The sequence below is a fragment of the Perognathus longimembris genome, chromosome 17 (assembly GCF_023159225.1).
Source record: "Perognathus longimembris pacificus isolate PPM17 chromosome 17, ASM2315922v1, whole genome shotgun sequence".
NCBI classification, from domain to species: domain Eukaryota; kingdom Metazoa; phylum Chordata; class Mammalia; order Rodentia; family Heteromyidae; genus Perognathus; species Perognathus longimembris.
Window position 1 is genome coordinate 18469955 of NC_063177.1, and position 23294 is coordinate 18493248.

The 23294-nt window shown below is 37.2% G+C and overlaps 1 protein-coding gene across 1 annotated transcript in view; it reads right to left on the bottom strand.

Annotated features, from left to right (window-relative positions):
* Positions 1-23294, bottom strand: part of Efcab5 (EF-hand calcium binding domain 5) — a 121133-nt gene that overhangs the window by 79809 nt on the left and 18030 nt on the right. Inside the window, exon 4 of the mRNA XM_048365494.1 lies at positions 16734-17283. Coding sequence (XP_048221451.1) covers positions 16734-17283 — 550 coding nt within the window. The remainder of the gene's footprint in view (positions 1-16733; positions 17284-23294) is intronic.

Sequence of the window (23294 nt, forward strand, 5' to 3'; positions counted from 1 at the left end):
CTAATTTTAGGCCTCCCATGAATGCTGAATGACAGTTTCCCTCCATGGAATCTTGAGGACTTCTCTGCGGGGGGCTAGCCTGGTATAATTCTCCTCATCTCAACCTCTTTTTTTTTTTTTTTTGGCCAGTCCTGGGTCTTGGACTCAGGGCCTGAGCACTGTCCCTGGCTTCTTCTTGCTCAAGGCTAGCACTCTGCCACTTGAGCCACAGCGCCACTTCTGGCCATTTTTTTCTGTATATGTGGTGCTGGGGAATTGAACCCAGGGCCTCATGTATACGAGGCAAGCACTCTTGCCGCTAGGCTATATCCCCAGCCCCCTCATCTCAACCTCTTAAGCAGCTAGGATCATGGGCTACCACCTCTTGACTGTCTCTATCAAGTCTCTCTTTTTCTTCTTCCTCTTTTTGTTTGGTGCTGGTCCTGCCTGCTAGCTTTAACTCAGCACCTAGGAACTGTCCCTGAGCTTTTGTGCTCAAAGGTAGTAGTGCTCTACCACTTGAGCCACAGCTCGTGTGCGTGCGTCTGTGTGTGTGTGTGTGTGTGTGTGTGTGTGTGTGTGTGTGTGTGTAAGTCTCTTGCCCAGGCTGGTTTTAAACCATGATCCTTGAATGTCAGCCTCCTCAGTAGCTAGGATTACAGGCTTGAGCAACTGCATCCGACATATGTTCTCACTTTTTTGTTTTGTTTTGTTTTTTTTTGCCAGGCCTGGGGCTTGAACTCAGGGCCTGAGCACTGTCCCTGTCTTCTTTTTGTTCAATGCTAGCACTCTACCACTTGAGCCACAGCACCACTTCTGGCTTTTTCTGTTTATGTGGTGCTGAGGAATCAAACCCAGGGCTTCATGTATACAAGGCGAGCACTTTACTACTAGGCCATATTCCCAGCCCATGTTCTCACTTTTATATGAAATATAAAGCAATCAAACTCTTTGGAACAGAGTAGAATAATGGTTAGAGAAACTAGGGTTGGAAGAATGAGGAGATGATGGTCAAAGGATAAGTCAGTTAGACAGAGTGCTAGTGGCTTATACTTTATAGTCCTAGCTACTCAAGAGACTGAGATCTGGAGGATTGTGGTTTGACACCAGCCTATGAGATTCTATTTCCAATTAACCAGCAAAAATGTCTGACTAGAGGACTAGAGGTGTGGCTCAAAGAGTAGAGTGCCAGCCATGAATAAGCAAGCCAAGCAAGCTCAAGAGACTTAAGTTCAAACCTCACACTGCTCCCCCACCACAAAATCTATTTCATAAAAATATAGTTAATAGGGCTGGGGATATGGCCTAGTGGCAAGAGTGCTTGCCTCGTATACATGAGGCCCTGGGTTCGATTCCCCAGCACCACATATACAGAAAATGGCCAGAAGTGGCGCTGTGGCTCAAGTGGCAGAGTGCTAGCCTTGAGCAAGAAGAAGCCAGGGACAGTGCTTAGGCCCTGAGTCCAAGGCCCAGGACTGGCAAAAAAAAAAAAAAAAAAATATATATATATATATAGTTAATAATTGCATATTTCAGAATCATTAATAGTATACATTTCAAATGTTGTTACCATAAAATAATAACTATTTGAGGTGATGGATATATTAGCTTTATTTAATTATAAATCATAACATCACATACCATACCCAATAAATATGTACAATTATATATATATATATATATTTTTTTTTTTTTTTGGCCAGTCCTGGGCCTTGGACTCAGGGCCTGAGCACCATCCCTGGCTTCTTCCCGCTCAAGGCTAGCACTCTGCCACCTGAGCCACTGCGCCCCTTCTGGCCGTTTTCCATACATGTGGTGCTGGGGAATCGAACCGAGAGCTTCATGTGTAGGAGGCAAGCACTCTTGCCACTAGGCCATATTCCCAGCCCCATATGTACAATTATAAATTGTCACCTTATAATTTTAAAATGTAGTAAGAATAACCTAAAAAGCTGCCCTATTAACTCTAAAAAGTAAAGCTAGTCACACACCTTACGGTCATGAAAATCGCCTATAGGAATTCTGGTCCCAGGACTAGGGTAAAAGCCTGAAAGATGCATTTATAACAAGCATCTCAGGCTAATACCTTGGGCTAAACTTTAGAGAAATTAGTCTAGAAATATATCTTGGTCTGTTGTCACTAGTTAACCAGACACAAAGCTTTGATAGCCCTTGCTGAGGTCCTAAGCATAATAGTTGCTCTTGTGTTCAGCCAGAGATACATGAACCCAGGTTGCAAAGGAGTAAAAAAATTGTGATTGTAATTGCTCCTCTTCTAATCATACCTATTAGTATGTAATAAGAAGAAGCCTAATTGGCTTTGATTGAAATAAAAGTTGCATGGCTCAGAAAAATCACCACACCTGTTAGTTTCATGTACAATTTTTTTTGTCTAACAGTATTTGAGTCAGGTCTTCATCTTTCAAAGAAGAACGACTAAGACAATCTGATAGGTTTTGAAATGCAAAAGTATTTTTCAGTAAGAACGAATAAATCAGGTACCTCTAATAATCCAGAGGAAATGATTAAACTTAAGACATTATTTTTATGTCCATATAAGGCCTTCAGAAGTCTCTACAAAAATAAGCTTTTGAAAATAAGCCTTGATGTTTGAAAATAAAAGCAGGCAGGCAGTTTAGCAGTGCAGAAGAGCCTGTGCCTGAACTGCTGAAAGATTAATTAGTATTTTAAAGGATGTACTAAGTTCTTCCAATGCACCTGCTAAGCAGCCAGACCTCCCAGTCCCTTCTGCCTGTCTCTCATTCTGCTCTTCCCTCCACCCCACCCCACTGCTTCTCTTCTGAGGCTTTCGTTTGTTTCCTCTATCTACACAGCATTGCCCCCAATTTCTATCTTCATTCCTATATGGCTCCCTATTCTATACCCGCATTTTCCTCATTATACATTCACTAACTAAGTCACTCACACAAACATTCATTGGGCATTTACTATGTGTCCTCCATAATAAAGCTTAGGGTCTAGTGGCAGAACAAATAAGTAAATGGTATAGTGCAATAATCTGGAGGCTGATTGTCTTCAGATTCTCATAGAAAATCATCCTCATCTACAAAAATAGATTCACAAAATTGTTTTTCTGTCACATTTTCATCTGCTTGAAATGTTTTTTCTTCTCTCTTTGCTTGACTAGATCTTCCAAATGCTTTAGACCTCATTTCTCCCTGATGCCCATATTTAGAAACAAAATCTAGTTTTGTGTTTCAGAACCATAGTACATGGGCTTACAAATATAATCCAAATGGATTTTAAATTGATCATGTCACTTATTCAGGGAATAAATAACATTATTCTTTGGTAGCTTGTAGTATTTCAAGATGATGTTTATTTATATCAGTCAACAGAATTCTATAGTATCCAGTACTCTTACCTTTGGGCAGCATAAAACAGACATAACCTACTGGCATATTCTAGATGTAAAGTCCATTTAAGGGGAATGGAAGTGAGGAAAATTAACAGCATGGTCAATAACAGAAATGGTCATGGATTCTTCACATTCCTGTGCACATGCATGCATGTCTGTTTATAAGCAATGTAACTTTTCAGCTCCTCCCATGAAGAGGCAGTCTATTTTTGCATATCCCTCATGTGTGCCCGTGGTCATGTGACTTAAAAGGAGCTATTAGAAAACAGGATGCTAGCCAAACACTGGTGTGCCTGTAATCCTAGTAAGCTACTCAAGAGGCTGAAATCTAAGAATCATAGTTTGAAGCCAGTCCTGATCCCTGAGACTCTTATCTCCAATTAATCACCAAAAAGATGGAAGTGAAGCTCTGGCTCAAGTGGTAGACTGCTAGCATCCAGGCTCTAAGTTCAATTCCTAGGTCTGGCATCAAAAAAAAAAAAAAAAAAAAAAAAGGAAAGGTAACAGGATGCAAAGAAAGCTGAAAAGTGCTACGTGACCATTGGGCTTTCCCTTTTTTATTGAACTTGGGAGTCCTTCTACTACACGTGGAAATGAATCTAGGCCTGACTGCTGGATGATCCAGTTATGTCCAGTGCTCTTGCAAAGAACTAGCCAACCACTAGCAAAGCAATTAAGATCCTTAACTACCATTACTACAATGCACGAGTGAGTCTAAAGTGATACCATATGAAGCAGAAAAGAATCATGAACTCAGTCCAAAGTTTCAAAATCATGAGCAAATAAATAGTACTGCTTTCAGCCACTACATTTGAGAAATTTTGTTATGTAGCAAAAGTCAACTAATTAAAGTTTCTTCATATGAACAAGTGTTCTGAGATTTTTTAAAAAGAAAAATCACAGTATAAGGCTGGTTAAAGAGTAAAAGAACATATGCTTGCCTACCCTAATTGTGACAAATTCCAGTCAACCATTCAAGCTGTACAAGGAAAATCTTCCACTTATAGTAAATTGAATGTTGTGTTTCATCAAAACTAGTTCTAGCCAGCTTAAGTGGGTAATTTGCCATGAACTTTGAGTGACCCCACTATGACAGACCATTTCTGTTCCTATCTGAAAACTTCCTTGACCATTAAACAGGTGGATTTGTTTTAATCAGTCCTATATGGACCTATGGACTCACTGTTCTACACTGTGATAGATTTCTATTCTTATCAATATAACTACCATGAAACTCCCTTGCTAACAGTTAATAACTACTGAATTATTCTCCCTCTACAAACTATTCATTATTATTATTATTATTACGTAGTTGTACAAAGTGGTTACAGTTTCACAAGTCTGGTTATGAGTACAATGCTTCTTGGCCATTGTCACCCTTTTCTTTTTTCTTCCCCTTTTTCCTGGCAAGTTAACAATTCAGCATTTTGTTTGTTTGCTTTTAAGCTTATGGGTCTTAGCATCACAAAGCTAAACTAGACTTCTTGCTATTTCTGGCACTTTGTCTTTTTAAATTTTTTTTAAAATTTTATTGCCAAGGTGATATACATTTCTTTTCAAATATTGTTAATCCCTTCCCTCATTTTTCTCCTACTTCCCCTCCCTTCCCAATCCCACTCTGGAGAATGTTTATATTATCCCTGTGATAGGAAAAATCTGTAGATAAGATGTATCCACTGAATTATACTCACTTAACTCTTATTTTTACTTCACTCAATATATATGTATACAATGAGGCTTGTGATGTAACATACCATGACTTAAGAAAAATCAAAGTAATTAGTTAGTGGTATTTGAATAGATAATTAGGCTAACACAGAATTTTATAAAATCATGAAGAGCATCCTCACTAAATACTGATAATTAACTCCAGAGATTTCAAAAGGAAATACTCAATTACTCCAAATTAAGGGTAAGTGTGAAAATAAGGTGGCTTTCTTACAGTCATCAAGCATTAGTCGTATCTCATAATGATCTTATATATCGAGCAAGTTCCTGGCCAGCTTTATCTACTTAGCAGGACCCTGTCTCAACACAAACAAGTAAACAAGCACACAAACAAAAAGCCCCCCATAGCTAAAATAAAAACAAAACACTTTTTAAACAAGATTTTTAACAGCAACAACAAAAAAAGCTTGTATCATTAAAACAGAGCCAGATTGGAATAAATAAGAATTAAATAAGTATAATTGAAAAGACAGGTATAAAAGGAATGGTCAAATTATTTAACGTATGTTTGTTGAGCATCAGTTGTAAGACATAGTGGGAATCCTGAGAGTTCAATGGTGAGTCTGACAAACAGTTCTTGCTTGGAAACAGCCCTTACAATTGAGATTAGTGCAATGAAAGAACAACACAAGACACTATGAGGGTACACTAGGAAAGGTATAGACCCAATTTCACAATGGAGTGACATTTGAGCTGAACTCTAAAGGACTGGTATGATAAGAGTGATATAGGTAGAGGTAACAACATATGTAAAGAGACTGATGTGGGAAAAAGCACAGGACATTTGAGGAACTGAAATCTGTATGTTTGAAGTACAGAGAGTGAGGAGGTAAGAGCCAAGACAGAGAAGAAAGGTCTTACCTGTCTGTTAAAGACTTTGATCCTTATCCTTAGGATAAAGGGATAACAATGGAAAAGTTTCACACTGGGAAACAACATGATAAGATTACATTTTTATTTTATGTTTTTCAGTACCGAGTACTAAACCCAGAGACTTATGTATGCAACACAAGTGCTCTACCACTGAGCTACATCCTCAGCCCAAGATTACCTTTTTGAAAACTCACCCCAGTTTCAGATAAGGAATGAATTTCAAGAGGGCATAAGTGAAGTTAAAAACCAATTAGAATATGATTGTGCACATGTAGATGAGAAATGTTAACTTTGACTAGGTTGAAAGCAATAGGGAAAGGTTGTAATTGAAAACACTTAAGAAAAAAAGGTAAAACCACCAAAAATCCACTAATTGACTAGAAAGACTCAGTAAGGAAGCAGGAGGTGTCAAAGTTGATTCCTCATGTTTTGATTGAAGATCTGATGGATGGCTAGATAACCACAGAAAGGCATGACTGTTGAAACTGACATGTTTGTGAAACATCTAAGTGCAAATTTAAAATAGATATTTGGGTATATTGGCATTGAGCTCAAAGAAGGTATTTGGGCTGGAGATATAAACATTGTAAGTATATTGGTAGAAACTGAAGTTAAGTGTTGGGATCAGAACACTCAGGGATGGATTACAGAGTTACAGGAAAATAAGGCCTAGTATCATCATGTCAGAAGGAACATTAATATTTGAAGATCAGACAGCACAAAATGAACTAGCAAAAGGAAACAAAACAGAAGTAGAAAGCTTGAGAAATATATTATCATGGAAGAGAAGTGGAAAAAAATCTTGCTAGACATGGGCACCACCATTGAATGTTGCTAAATCATCAGTAAGGATTGCAGTCTTTCTAATGGGCCTAGCAACATGAGCAAAACTTGTGATCTTGGTAAGTACCATTTATTGGAGATAGCCTGGCACAAAAGCCAGCTAGAAATGGTTGATATATGTGTAAGCAGGAGGTAGGATTTATGTGGACAACTGTTCTAATCATTTTGGCTTTGTCAGTTGTATTTCTTCTACTACACTGTATAAGTTATTCATGATAAGAAGCAAAGTCATATTTTTTTTGTCATAAGGTATAGCCTAACATTGAACACTCAGTATAGTTAAGCAGTAAATCCTGACTGAATACTCCTCAGTAACTTCAACTTACTAATTCATTCACTAAAACAAAAACACTTATTGAGCCCCAATTCATCAAACAGATAGGATAGAAGGTATCCTTAGAGGAAGTGGATATCTGAGCTGATTCTTAAAGGACAAGGAGAAATTAGCCAGTTAGCAAATCAAGGAGAAAGATGTTTTAGACAAAGAAAGCTGGCACTCTGGATTCCAGATAAGAGCATCTGGCTGGTGGCTTTGATAAGCTGATATGTATGAAAGAGTAAATGTGTGCATAAAAAATGTTACCTGTCTGGCTGAGTTTTAATAAGTGAGGATTTGAGGATAAGAATTCTCTGTTGCTACATGTTGGATACTTTAGATATAGTGTCTTCAAGTTTGAAGCTTGCTTTGATGGTGAGGATTTCCTATTTCAAAAAAAGGTGGTTAAGTTCTATTTAATACATCTTCCTGAAGAAGTAAGAGCAGAGCAGAGAAAACCAGAATGAAGATATTCTGGTAGGGGCAGTGTGGGGAAAAGGAAGCACCAAGTTGGACTGTTTAGTACTGGTCACAGACAGAATTAGGAATTCTCTATGCCATTGAAGCAGACCAGAGTCTCATTAAACATCAGCTCACAGAGTAAAGTGTAGAATATCAAGATGCCATCTAAGGAGACTATGATTTCTCAGTAATTGACTTTCTAAGTAGTAACACACACACACACACACACACACACACACACATCTCTTCAAGATGAATACTAAACTAGATACAAACTATACTTAGGATATGTAAATTGTTATGCTTTAAGTTGAACAAAATTAGAAGTAGTTTGGATAAAGTCCTGCCACATAACACTAAGTTATATTAGTCATTCAACTTCAAGATAAAGTATTCCCTTAACCCACTCACCATTAGCATAATTTGCTTTGTTGGCTTCATAAAATCTGATATTCAATGCAAATTGACAAGGTTATTACTGTTATACTGTTATTACTGATGTTACCTGTGGCAAAGCAGGATTTCCTAGCATAATGCAAGTACAAGGCTTTGGCTCAGTAAAATGGTGGCAGCTGGTGTAGACTATGAGAAGACAGCTGTCTAGGAAGACACTGTCTCCTGGCAACTGAGGAAAACCCATATCAAGTTTGAAATATACTCTCTGTCTTGCCAAGTCCTAGTACTGCCAATTTGTAAGGATGAGTTAGACATTTTAAGGCTTTAAAAATCATGAAAGTACTTTGAAGTAAATCTTTGCAGATACCACATTGCAACAGAAAAATACACAATAGATTTTGACACATAATCTGCATAAACTCCTTGAACATTGCATACAAGTTAATCCACATGAATTTATAATAATAAGTAAAATAATAGTCTGCATTTTACTTTGTGTATCTTTATTGCTTGAGTATTTGCACTGACTTATCCTTTTCTCTTACATAGTTGTGGCAGAGAAAGTAATTCTTTGAAATGTCTCTGTGATGCTTTCTTTCATGGATTAAATCTTTCATTATTAATACATAAGGTTAACCAAAAAAAGTTAATAAAAACGAGTTACTGGAAAAATGCCCCCAAAATATTTCAAAGTACAACGTAGACTAGGTATGTACCACACAAGAAAAGATCTAAGTTTTTATTTTAGGTGTCTTAGATCTACTTCCTGTCTCATTTGAACTCCTATTCTAAGGTCTTACGGATCAGGGTCCTGACACACAAAAAAAGAATGTTATAGCATAAGAGGCCCTGTTTCCCTAGAATTGACTAAAATTTTAACATTAATAATCTTCTATTTTATTATTTTAAAAAAAGCTTTATTTTGGGGCTGGGAATATGGCCTAGTGGTACAGTACTTGCCTTGCATACATGAAGCCTTGGGTTCAATTCCTCAGCACCACATATATAGAAAAATCCCAAAGTGGCTCTGTGGCTCAAGTGGTAGAGTGCTAGCCTTGAGCAAAAGAAGCTCAGGGACTGTGCTCAGGCCCTGAGCTCAAGGCCCAGGACTGTAAAAAAAAAAAAAAAAAAAAAAAAGCTTTATTTTTTTAAACTACCCCACAGTAAAATTCTAGCCTAGCCTTTTATAAATTCTAACACACGTGTAAGGATGTGTGGCTACCATCATAATCAAATTACTGAAAGCCTACAGTCTTTAAGAGCAAATATTTTTCATTATCATTATACAATAATAAGATAGTAAAAACCTTTCATATATTCATTCCAAAGTACTGGAGGAATCAGAGTCAAATGCAAATGGTATAAACTTTACCTACTTTCCAGTTTTGAAAATTTGCATGAAAGGATTAAAGTCCACTTCAATTCTACACCTGTCTGTCAAGAACCTCAATGAAAAGCAGTAAACTATATTGCATATGTTAACACTACAGACAGCAGTGATAATGCATTTTTCAGGCAAATGGCTTCAACTATAAGCATTATTCCAAGTAAGTAGAGTGTCTTCTCTACCTATTGTTGTAAGACATTGTACAGGGGTGTATGAATCTCTTTTTAACCCCAGGAAGTACAGAGATTAACCTTTTTGAATCAAGTTTAAGTACTATAATCTACTATTCAGGAGGCTGAGATTTGATTCAGAGCCATCCTTGGCAGACAAATCCTCAAGACTCTTATCTCCAATTAACTTGTAAATAGCCAGCTATGAAGGTGTGGCTCAAGCAGGAGAGTGCCAGCTACATGAGAGCACAAGGGCTTGGGTTCAAGCTCCAGTACCTACATACACATACAATTGATGTGTTTTTTGTTGATGATAAAGGAAAATGCTCATTCCTAAAGCTTTGGGCTTCTCCAAAGATCTATAATGAACTGAGATGGCAAAAACTGTGACACAGGTCCAAGAACTTTGAAGCAAGACCATTTTTACTAAGATTTCTGGGTATACAAGCTTTAAGTCCATAGATTTTGGGAGTAGAGCCTACTATGCCATAAAACATCCTTAGGATCTCTGAGTAATGTAAAAATGCTTGACACTGTCATCTGGTGACAGTGGATTTTTGCCACAAAGAAATGAACAATCTCAGGGGAATAAAGTGTTTGATTATTTTAACACTTTCATGAAATTTCTACAACAGTGCAGAAATAGTGAAACAACCTAATCCTCCAATGTCATGCCATTGGTTAGCAATGGACCCTAGACTAGAGTCATGCTATGCCCATTGCTATTCTCATTATAGATGTTGATAAGCATCTTGACTTTTATGTACTTAAGTTTTCTTTATACCTCTAACAGGAGGACAAGTTTGTCAAGACACCGATTCATAGCCTTGACATTAGTTCCCAAATAGTAAGTCATTTTTATGGAAATAGATAAAAATCCAACCTAATATATTTCTCTGTAAGAACACGTGGTGAGCAGAATTATCACATAAGCTATTTACCAAGTTCCATGACACTTCTTCGTGCATTCTAATGGAACTTTTCACTAGTACTTAGTTTGGTGGCTCTCTTGAATTTGGTCTTGAAACTTTAGTGTACCTAATAAGCTCTCATAGAGCTTGCTTTAAATATATTCCTAGAGATTCTGATTCAGAAAATCAGAGGAATAATACAGGACACTGAACCTTGGGAGGAGAGGGGAGGTATAATGGGTAAGGGGGTGGGCCCCAAACCCTGTTGCATGGAATTTGCACCTTTAATCAAATACCTCAGGTGACTCTCATTCACTGGTGGATAACCACACTTCTTTTTTTTATTTTTATTGTCAAACTGATGTACAGAGTGGTTACAGTTTCATACATTAGGCATTGGATACATTTCTTGTACTGTTTGTTACCTCCTCCCTCATTCCCCCTTCCCCCCCCACTCTCCCTTCCCCCACCCCATGAGTTGTTCAGTTCATTTATACCAAACAGTTTTGCTAGCAAGTATTGCTTTTGTAGTTGTTTGTCTTTATAACCACACTTCTAAAAGTCCTGTTTTGATTGAAAATTACAATTTCACGTACATAAAATCTAAGAGTTTTGTACATCTCTCTCTTTTTTTTTTTTGCCAGTCCTGGGCCTTGAACTCAGGGCCTGAGCACTGTCCCTAGCTTCTTTTTGCTCAAGGCTAGCACTCTGCCACTTGAGCCACAGCACCACTTCTGGCTGTTTTCTATATATGTGGTGCTGGGGAATCGAACCCAGAGCTTCATGTATAGGAGGCAAGCGCTCTACCACTCGGCCATATTCCCAGCCCCACTTTTTCACTTTTTACTTTATTCCAGGGCTATCTATGAACTTGATTCCAAAAGAATTCTTAGGAGTTTGGATGTGTATCTCAGTGGTAGAGGCCTTGCCTAGTTTGTACAAGGTCCTGTGTTCCATACTCAGAACAATAAACAAACATTTTAGAACAAAATTAATAAATAAATATTTTAGAATAAAAATTTTAGAACAAATATTGTTCTAAAATCTTCTGATAATTTTACCTTATAGGAAAAATACTAAAACAAGTCAAACGATTTTTAGGTTTCTTTTATTTTTATTATTGTTATTTATTTATTTATTTAGCCAGTACTTAGGCTTGAATTCAGGGCCTCACTATCTCTAGAAGGTTTTTTTTGGCTTATATCTGGTTTTCTATCACTTGAGCCACACCTCCAGTTCTGGCTTTTTGCTGGTTAATTGGAGAGATAAGAGTTTCTTAGATTTGTTTTCCTGGGCTAGCTTTGAACCTTAATCCTGACATCTCATGAGTACCTAGGATTACAAAGTTAAGCCACCAGTGCCCAGCATCTTGTCCAATTTTAGTATAGATCTCCATTCCAGAAAATATTAGGAAGAAATAAATATTTGGGGAGAAATTAAGACCTTAAGTCATAATGTTTTGTTGTTTTTAGCTCTGGAAGAAATCTAATAGATACCATTCAGACCAGAGGTCAGCAAACCAGATCTGACCTACTGCCTGGTTTTGTGTAGTTTGAAATCTAAGAATAGCTATTAGATGTTAAATCAGTTTTCTCAATAAGAATAATGATAATATTTTGTAGCATGTAAAGATTATATGCAATCAAATTTCAATATCCATACGTAAATTTTCATTGGCTAATGGCCATGCTTATTCATTTACATTTTGACTGTGTGCTGCTTTTGTGGCAGAATTGATTAGTTGTCACTCAATTTGCCAGGCAAAAAGAGATTTAGCTTTTATGTGATCTAATTTATCAATATTTTCATGATTTTGAATCACAGTTTAAAAACATTGTATCTGCTATAAAAGAATTTAATCCCTGATTTCTTCAGTTTGGGTATGGCTTCAATTTTTCACATCTATATACTTAAGTGGGACATATTTTATGGACCAAAAAGCTTTAGATAAACACTAGAACTTCATTTAGTGTCTTTACTATAAATACGCTGATCAGTATTATTATTTTACATAATTTTTTTTTCCAGTCCTGGGTCTTGGACTCAGGGCCTAAGCACTGTCCCTGGCTTCTTTTTGCTCAAGGCTAGCACTCTGCCACTTGAGCCACAGCGCCACTTCTGGCCGTTTTCTGTATATGTAGTGCTGGAGAATTGAAACCAGGGCTTCATGTATAGGAGGCAAGCACTCTTGCCACTAGGCCATATCCCCAGCTATATAAATTTTATATGAATCACAGGACAAGGCAAATCTACAATCATCAAGGCAAATCATCAATGCTGTTAAGAACAAAAATTTTGCCAGGCACTGATGGATCACTCCTATAATCCTGGCTACTCAGGAGGCTGAGATCTGAGGATTACAGTTCAAAGCCAGCCTGGGCAGGAAAGTCCATGAGACTCTTACATCCAATTAATCATCAGGAAACCAAAAATGGCACTGTAGCTCAAAGGGGTAGAGTGCTAGGCCGTGAGCAAAAGAGCTCAGAGACAGAGCTCAAGCCCTGAGTTCAAGCCACACAACTGACAAAAAAAAAAAAAGAACCAAAATTTTTAGTGTAAGGAAAAGAGAAATATAAATATAAAAATAAAGTAGGGTTTAACACCCAGAAACATATTTAATATGAATTTATCAATATAAACTCAGTATTTTAATAAGTCATATTTCTTTCACAATCTAATATTTCAATGAAGAAAGCAGACATTTTGCATTGACTTCCTAAGCTGCCAATGTAGAGATATTTAACATCTTGTAGCTGTTAAAGAGAGTTCTTTGGCCTGCTGATGTACTGAAACTGAATTTTTTAGTTCTGATATTATCTAATCTGTATCTTCTAGAAAGTCTATGTTCAAACTAGTTGTGAGGGCTAGGGGTGTGACTCAATGGCAGAGCATTTACCTAACATGTTAAAGGCTCTGGGTTGGATCCCCTGCACAGGAAAAATAAATAAAAAGAAAACTAGATGTGCATTCCTTTCCTTTTCAGGTATGTTCTGTAGTACTGGTGCAATTTAAGCATCACAAAAGAATAAACAACTATAACTGACTGAAATGCATGACTGTATATATGAAGATCCTTATATTCATAATGATATTCAAAAAAGAACCATTCCTCAAAAGGAGAAAAGGATTAATATTTTTTTGTTGTCACAGGCATTGACTAGTGATAAATAGATTGAAAGCTATAGATATGGACATAATATATAAAACTCTGAAGATCCCTAGCTAGAAGAATAGGAATACTTATTCTGTCTTACTAGTAGGAAGCACAACCAAATAGAGAGCATCCAAGTAAGATTAGTTTCAGGAATTCTACAATAGTTCAGTATTAGGAACTCTATTAATAACATTCCTCATTAGAAATTCTAAGGTGAAAATCAAGCTGTCATCTCCATAGGCACCGAAAGTTTTTGGCAAAATTAACTATTGATTCTGATGTTTGAAAATCATTCCAGAAGCCAGGTTCTAGTGCCTCACGCTTGTAATCCTAGTTACTCAGAAGGCTCAGACCAGAGGATCATGGTTTGAAGCCAGTCCAAACAGGAAAGTGCATGAAACTCTCATCTCCACTAAACTACTCAGGAAGAACTGAACATAGTGCTGTGGCTCAGGTAGCATGCTAGCCTTAAGCAAAGAAGCTCAAGGATGGTGCTCAGACCCTGAGTTCAAGCCCCAGGACTGGCACACACACACACACGAAATCACTCCACAAACAAAAATTAATTTTTTTCCCTAATGGTGTGGAAGATCAAACCTAAGGCCTTGTGCATGTTCTGCAAGTGCTCTACTACTATGCCCCATCTCTAACCCCCACATAAAATTTTTATTGTGTGAGCTGGGAATATGGCCTAGTGGCAAGAGAGCTTGCTTCGTATACATGAAACCCTGGGTTCAATTCCTTAGGACCACATATATAGAAAACAGCCAGAAGTGGTGCTGTGACTCAAATGGCAGAGTGCGAGCGAGCCTTGAGCAAAACGAAGCCAAGGACAGTGGTAAGGCCCTGAGTTCAAGGCCCAGGACTGGCAAAAAAAAAAAATATATTGTGACATGTGGGATTTTTTTAATTAAAATATGATAGTAATATCTAAAGGAAACTGCTAATAGTAAATCAATAACACAAGAAACATTTCTACTAAAGTAGTAAATATGATAAGAATATCTATATATCAACTATTATGTAACACTGTCCTGGAATAGCCCATATAAGAAAAGACATTAGAAGTATAAAAATTGACAGGGATGAAGGAAAACTATTATTATTGTAGACAATATGACTATTTCTCTACTGTAAAAGAACCCAATAAAATGGCAGAGAGAAAAAATTAATGAAATTCAATAGCTAGTGGCTGGGGATATGGCCTAGTGGTAAGAGTGCTTGCCTCATATAGATGAAGCCCTGGGTTCGATTCCCCAGCACCACATATACAGAAAATGACCAGAAGTGGCGCTGTGGCTCAAGTGGCAGAGTGCTAGCCCTGAGCAAAAAGATGCCAGGGATAGTGCTCAGGCCCTGAGTCCAAGCTCCAGGACTGGGCAAAATAAATAAATAAATAAATAAATAAATAAATAAATAAATAAATAAATAAATAAATAAATAAATAAATAAATAAAATTTAAAAAAATTCAATAGCTATCATTTCTTCAAACCACATGGATAGAAAATGTAATGAAAGAAGAAAGTTCCACTTAAAGTAGCAACAGAAATTTATAAAATAACTTGAAACAAATCTAACAGGAGAATGCAAAACTATGTAAGATTAAAACTTTTAAGACAAAACAAATGGATACTAAGAATTGACAAGCAAATGGAAAGACACCCATCTCAGAAAGAAATATTTGTCATTATTAACGATATTAAGTAGCTACATGCAGCACACAACTGTAATCACAGTATTTTTACAGCATAAGGAGAATTACAAGTTTGAAGCTAGCCTGTACTACATAGTAGCAACCTATCTCCATCCAAACCCCAACTCCAATCAAAGAAATAAAAGATGATTGCTTCCTAAGTTAATTCATAAACATTAAATCCCTTTAAAATTTTCTCTAAGGTTTGTTTTGGTTTTCTCTCCTGTTATTTATTTTTCCAGTAGACAAATTAGTCCTAAAGTTCATATTAAAAAAAAGAAAATACACAAGATTTTCTAGGAGACAGCAGAAAAAATGAAGATCAAATAGTGGCCACCATCACTGTCAGATTAATTAAAATATATTATTAAAAGGCCTCAATAACTAATGCAGTGTGATACTAGTGCATAACAGGCAAATAGGCAATGGAACACATTTTTTTAAAAATTCAGAAAGGCACTTCAAAATATATACAGCTTAGAAAGAAAACCAAAACTAATGAGGCAAAAAAAAACCCACTGAAAAAAACAAACAAACAAACAAACAAAAACCCCCACTATTCAACAATCCCCCCCCTTTTTCTTTTTTTTTCTCTCTCTCTCTTTAGCAGTACTGGAGTTTGAATTCAGCACCTTGAATTTGCTAGGCAAGCATTCTACCATGTAATCAATGCATCTCAGCCCCTTTTGCCTTAATTACTTTCCAGATATGGTCACATTTATGCCTGGGCAGGCTTGGACCATGATCCTCACATTTATGCTTCCTAGATAGTTGGAGCAGGTGCATGCCACCAAGACCAGATTTTTACTGGTTGAAAGAGGTCTCAAAAACTTTTCCTCCCAACTTACCTTACTCCATGATCTTCCTAATCTCAGCCTCCTGAGTAGTTATGATTATAGGAGTGAGTTACCATACCCAGTCAACTATTCTTATAAAGACCACTAAGTAATCATTTGAAAAAGTTGGATCTATACCATATGTATTACACTAGGGTAAATTCCCAGTGGATCAATATTTAAAATTCAAATTATAATAATTTTCTGTGGCTCACTCTTATAATCCTAGCTATTCAGGAGGCTGAGACCTGAGGATTGCCATCTAATGACAGTCAGACCAAGCAGAAAAATCTGTGAATATACTGCCCATTTGGAAATTGAACTTTTAGAAAATCTCTCTGTCTCTCTGTCTCTGTCTGTCTCTGTCTCTCTGGTCCTGGGGCTTGAACTTAGGGCCTGGGCACTGTTTCTGAGCTCTTTTTGCTCAAGGCTAGTGCTCTACTTCTGGCTTTTTGGCAATGAATTGGAGATAAAAATCTCATGGCATGAGCCACTGGCATCTGGCTTTAAATCACTTCTTTTCATTCCTGTTTGTGTTCCCATTATTGTTCTATCTTTTCAACATAAGGAAACGGGTCATCAATTAAAAGCACAACAAATTGTACCTGTTATACACAGTATCAGGAACATGTATCTTCAGGTCTTCTGTGACATCTTTCATTACTCTCTGGTAACCAGAAATTCCTGGTTCTTTAATGTAAGAAGGATTGTTTCTCATTAAGTATTCTCCCAAATAATTAATTGGATCAAACTTGGATGGAATATCAGCTGTTGACAAAATATTCTTCTTTTCTAATTGCATTAACATTTTTTCCACTCCAGGAACCAAGGTAGGTAGGACTTTGTCAAGCAAATATGCACGGGTAGTCAGTGTCATGCTTTCAGTATTAAACCACTCTTGAGCCAAATTATCCTTAGGTAGTTTTTTTTCAGCCTTTTTTTGTAATTCCTTCTTCAGATTATCCTTATCTATTATTTTCTGCTGCATTTCTCGGGCTCTTGTTTCCACTCTTTGAAAAAGATTGTCTTTCCATGGTTGCTGTAGCTTTGATTCTAGTTTAGTTTCATCTACATCAAAAATCACTTTTGCAGGTTTTCGAATCACAACATTCCGTAAGCCCTTTGTTGAACTTGATTCTTCTTCCAGGCTTAATTCTGAGAAAAAGGGGAAAAAATAAAATGTAAGAAATATTCAGAACATTTTAATTCTTGCAACTATAGAATATTATCACAAAAAAATTTCCTCCATTATTTATGTGGTCTATTGGCATACCATGATCTGAAAGTGACAGAAAGTCTGACAACAGCAGGGCACCCGTGGCTATGCCTACAATCCTAGCTATATAAGAAGCTGAAATCTGAGGATCAAAACTTCAAGCCAGCCTGGGCAGACAAATCTGAGACTCATATGCCAACAAACTAGCAGGAAAAAAAGCTATCTACATCTATGATATCTATTCTATATATAGATATCATAAAGCATTTGCTGTTGACTTACGACATTCGGCTGTTGATTCTTTGTGTTTTTTCCTCTTTCCTTCCTTCTTTCCTTTCTTCATCCCTCCCTCCATCCTTCCCTCACTTCTTTACTTCATTCCTTTCCCTGTCTTCCCTTACTCCTTCCTTCTTTCTTTTTTACAGGGAAGAATTTCTCTTTCAAAGTGAGATAACTGTGACTATATTTGGAGAGTGAGGGGTAGGAGCAAAATAGAGAGAAAACTTGAAGATGCAGGAGGGAGATTAACTGATGGTCAGAGGGTCTGAGAAAATATGAAAGAGTAAGACATGACACCTCTTACAGTAAATCAGAACAGTCCATCTAACAGCCTCTTTTTCTGTGGAATAAAATAAATATTGCTGTAACCAGGGAATGATGAAATCATGGACCAGATGTAAAAGATAAATACTTGAAATAACTTATGGAAGTGGAAGGGAGCAGACTACATATACATTGATTTCCAGGTAATACTGAAGGCCTATGTCTGATTGAAAAACATTTTCATGACACCAATGCATAGAATTGTATAGCTTTTCCCTAGTAGAACTGGATAGCTTGACCTTGGGTTCCCAGGACATAGCTAGCTTAGGCTTTGTTCAATAAGCTATCAGATGGTTTAGGTGGTTTTGTTTGTTCTGGTTTTTGTTTGTTTTGTTTTTTTTTTCTTTGTTTTTCTCTACCCATTGTAGAGGTGACTGGGATGGAAGAATTAATGGGAATCTAAAGGGCTTTTTCTTACATGGATATGGTGATGAAGTAGTTTGGGGTCTTTTCAGAGGTAAACCACAATAGGATCAGGGCTGTGTATTACTACAACATTTTACTTCTGTTACTTTGTGGACATAGGGGAAGATAGAACATCTAAAATTTACTTCTGTACTTCTATTAATTGTGGAGTTTTTTAGTTGTTGTTGTTTTTTTGTTGTTTGTTTTTTGCAGTAGGGCCTCAGGCTTGCTAGGCAAGTCACTCAACCATTTGAGACACACCCTAGCCCATTTTGCTTCATTTAGTTTTTAGATAGAGTCTTGTGCTTTTTTTCCCCCTAAGGCCAAACCTGTCAGCAATCCTGCTATCCACCTCCCAGGTAGCTGCAGTTTTAGTTGTGTACCACCATAACTGGCTTGTTTGCTGAGATGGAGATCTAACTGACTTTTTTTTCTAGTATGACCTTGTACCACCATAACTGGCTTGTTTGCTGAGATGGAGATCTAACTGACTTTTTTTTCTAGTATGGCCTTGTACCTCAATCTTCCTGATCTCTGCCTCCCAAACAGCTAGGAGTACAAGCATGTACCATCATACCCAGCTATACACACACTCTCTCTCTCTTTAAACACAATTGGAAAGTAATTATTAAGACATGCCTTCATCAATAATAATTTGCAATAAATAGTACTACTGTAACAAAAGGGCAAGAGTAGAGCCTCTATAATTTTATTTGTTTTGTTTTTGTTGCCAGTCCTGGGGCGTGGACTCAGGGCTTGAGCACTGTCCCTGGCTTCTTTTTGCTCAAGGCTAGCACTCTGCCACTTAAGCCACAGCACCACTTCTGGCCATTTTCTATATATGTGGTGCTGGGGAATTGAACCCAGGGCTTCATGTATACGAGTCAAGCACTCTTGCCACTAGGCTATATTCCCAGCCTGAGCCTCTGTAATTTTAGAGCAGTGGGTTTTTAAAAAATCTATTTTCTTATAAAATATTTGAGATCAGCAAATATAATAGCAATATAATAGACATGTATCTAAGTTTAACATAATGAAAAAATTACCAGTGTATTAAATATCCTCATATATTGTTACACTGAAATACTATTCTGAATTGTATGTTCATTATTTCCACACTTTGGTTTATATGTGATTTACTTTTCTAAAAATTATTTCATTATCATGTGTATTCTGTAGACTTTTTATATTTAATTCAAGGTCCCATTTTTTTTTTTTTTTTTTTTTTTGTCCAGTCCTGGGGCTTGGACTCAGGGCCTGAGCACTGTCCCTGGCCTCTTTTTGCTCAAGGCTAGCACTCTGCCACCTGAGCCACAGCGCCACTTCTGGCCATTTTCTGTATATGTGGTGCTGGGGAATTGAACCCAGGGCCCCATGTATAGGAGGCAAGCACTCTTGCCACTAGGCCATATCCCCAGCCCCATCAAGGTGCCATTTTTGAAAGCAGAGATTGAGTCTTGCCAGACATCAAACCTGCCAGTGCAACCTTGATCTAACACTTTTCAGCCTCCAAAACTGTGAATACAACTCTTATGTGACTTACAAACTCCTCAGTCTACAGCATTTTCTTATACAAACAAGAAAAGATTAAAACACAGTGTAATAAGGCTAAGGATTCTGATTTGATTTGGTTGGCACCAACTTGTGTCACCATCAAGAGTAAGAGTTACTGTTGTGGGGCAGTGGTTTTGGTACTTCACTTCTCAGGGTCCCAAGAAGAATCTCCAAATGCCATTGGAGAGTTGCTCATGTAGTTTACACCCGGGGTTCAATCCCCAGTAGTAAAAACAAATAAATAAACAATGGGTTGTGGATGTGGCTCAAGCGTAAAGCACCTGTCTAGAAAGTAGAGTTCAAACTCCAGTACTGAAGAGGTTAGTCAAGCGTTCTACCACTTGAGCTAAGCCTCCAGCTCACTAAAGAAAAAAAAAAAGTATAGGACTCTAACCTTTTTGAATTTTTGTAGTCAGAGCATCTATATTTCAATTTACTTAAAATAATTGGAAAACTTAGTCAGCTTTTCTTTAGGGAAAAAATGTTTTGCTGCTTTAAAAATTATCAAAGGGCTGGGAATATAGCCTAGTGGAAAGAGTGTTTGCCTTGTATACATGAAGCCCTGGGTTCAATTCCCCAGCACCACATATATAGAAAACGGCCAGAAGTGGCACTGTGGCTCAAGTGGCAGAGTGCTAACCTTGAGGAAAAAGAAGCCAGGGACAGTTCTCAGGCCCTGAGTCCAAGCCCAGGACTGTCAAATAAATAAACAAACAAATAAATAAGTAAATATCAAAGCCAGGTGCCGGTGGCTCATGCCTGTAATCCTCGCTACTCAGAAAGCTGAGATCTGAGAATAAAAGTTCAAAGTCAGATGAGCACAAAAGTCCATGAGACTCTTATCTCCAACTGATCGCTAAAAAACTGGAAATGGAGCTGCTGCTCAAGTGGTAGAATGTTAGCCTTGAGCAAAAAGAGCTAACAGACAGCAACCAGACCCTGAGTTTAAGCCCCAGGACACTCTCTCTCTCTCTCTCTCTCTCTCTCTCTCTCTCTCTCTCTCTCTCTCACACACACACACACACACACACACATTGTTGCAAAGCCTGGGTGTGGCACATTTCTGCAATCCCACTATTCAGAGAAGTTAAGGCAGTAGGAGGACCTGAGACGAGAGTTCGCCACCTGGGCTTCACAGAGAATCTTCATTAAAAGCAACCAAAACCTCAAATCAAACCAATAAACAAAATAATTGCTTAAAAAAACCCAAATACTTTAAAAATAAATCCTATCTACCTAGTACCCAATTTTCTTCCCACAGGAAAAATTAATCTATGAAGAAAGCCTTGAAAAGGCATTAGTTCAGGTATAGAGTTTTTTTAAAGTCCAGTGGTGGATAGAATTCATGAACCTCCCTTCTGTGCTTTGATTTCCAACTTGGCCAATTCTCTTATAACTGTAAGGAGAAAGCAAGGAGGGTAGTATGAGGCTCTTGCCCACTCTCAGTTGGATTTGCAAACAAATTAACCACTATCAGCAAAAAAAAAAGTGGGTAAGATATATCTACATTTGGTTTTTTCACAATACTCATTAATATACAATATTTTATTTTTAAGTAAGCATGAAAGAGAGCAATTATTAAAAGTCTATAGGTTCTCATGTATTTTCTTTTAATCTGCCCAGCACAAACCAAAGTAGATATTCCTCTGCTTTCTTTTTGTTGTTGTTGTTTTGGTTTGTTTTTTTGCCAGTCATAGGCCTTGAACTCAAGGCTTGAGCACTGTCCCTGGCTTCTTTTTGCTCAAGGCTAGCACTCTACCACTTGACCTCAGTGCCACTTCTGGCTTTTTCCATATATGAGGTGCTGAGGAATCGAACCCAGGGTACTAGGCCATATTCCCAGCCCTCCTCTTTAGAGATCATGATATAGTTGTAGAGTAACTTAATGTCTATCAATCTGCCAGTGCTCATTAGTAAATTCCCACATGAACTAGGACTACATTGCAGCCTGCTAGTGCTCCTCTAGTGTACTAGAGGAGCCAAGCAATAATCCCAGTGTTTGCAATATCCCCACTGATACACAGAATGGAAGTGTGTTTGATGTCAACTCTAGTTGATCACTTTTCTTTAGAACCATAAAACCAAGGAAAGTAAAAGAGACTCAGCGAGCATAGGAATAATACATAATCCAATTGATTGTGTGAGCTCTGAATGAAAGGATCACAAATCATGGAACTTCCCCAAGGCTAATTTAATATAGAATTTCAATTGAATATAATTGCAAACAGAAACTGAGGTTTTCCGTAGGTTTAAGACTGGGGTTTGGACATTCCTAAATCTCTTAGTAACAAACTGATTCATTTGTAGGTTCACTTAATAAGTATTGGTTTCTCACTAGTGCTGGGTACTAGGCTAAGCATGGGAATCCTTTTTTTCAAGATCAGTTTTTAAACTTTTCCTAAATTAAGAGCCTTTCAAGTTCTCCTCCAACATATCTTCACTTCTCTATTAGTAGCCAATCTTTTAATACACAAAAATGTATTCAGGCATTATGGGCATGAATGCTTTCAACTAAATAAGAAGGTACATAAAGAATTCCTTGTTCATGACTTGAAAGGTCTAGCTTTACCAGTGATTTAAAAATCATTTTCTGCTTTTAGTGCACGGCCTACTGCTGGCATAGCCTTAGTACAAAATCTGTTTAAGGATATAAATAGAGATGAATTATAATCCACATTATAATCAGCTATAGCAGGCCCATTCTAATGTTTTATAATGTTAGTGGGACCAGCTGCTGATTGAATTGAGGAAAATTGACCCAGCAGAGTTATTCAACAAATTGTATGATGTTCATTAAACATAGGCTCTGACTGCAGCTTTATTGCCTTGCCCTTATTATCAGGATTTCTCAACATTTGTACACAATGTAAATGACTACTACAAAAGAAGAAGGAAAAGAAACATTGCTAAACTCTATTGGAACTGAAACTCCATTAGTATAGAAGAATTTCCCTATAAAACTGTCTTGGGCTTCTGTAATGAGTCAGGTAAAATTACAATTTAAAAAAATTCTCAAAATGCAAGTTAAGTTCATATATGAAAAAGAGAACAGTATATAGAATTGGCATATTACATTAAGCAACAATATTTTATATGCCAAGACAAGTGTTTGAGTGCAATTTAGGATCTGCTTTTCAAGGTAACAACATTTTAATTTTGACAAGTATGCAGTAAGGGTTTTGACATTTCCTTTGACATGTTGAAATTTCAATAACAGTTCCTCTTCCCATTAAAAATACACGTTATGTGAGTACCCATGCATATATATGCATATATGTATATATATATTCAAAAAGGAGGAATTCAGAATATAACATGTAATTGTGACTGAACAACATCAATTTGACGCGTAACAAGGAACTGTTTTCATTTATTTCAGTGTATATCA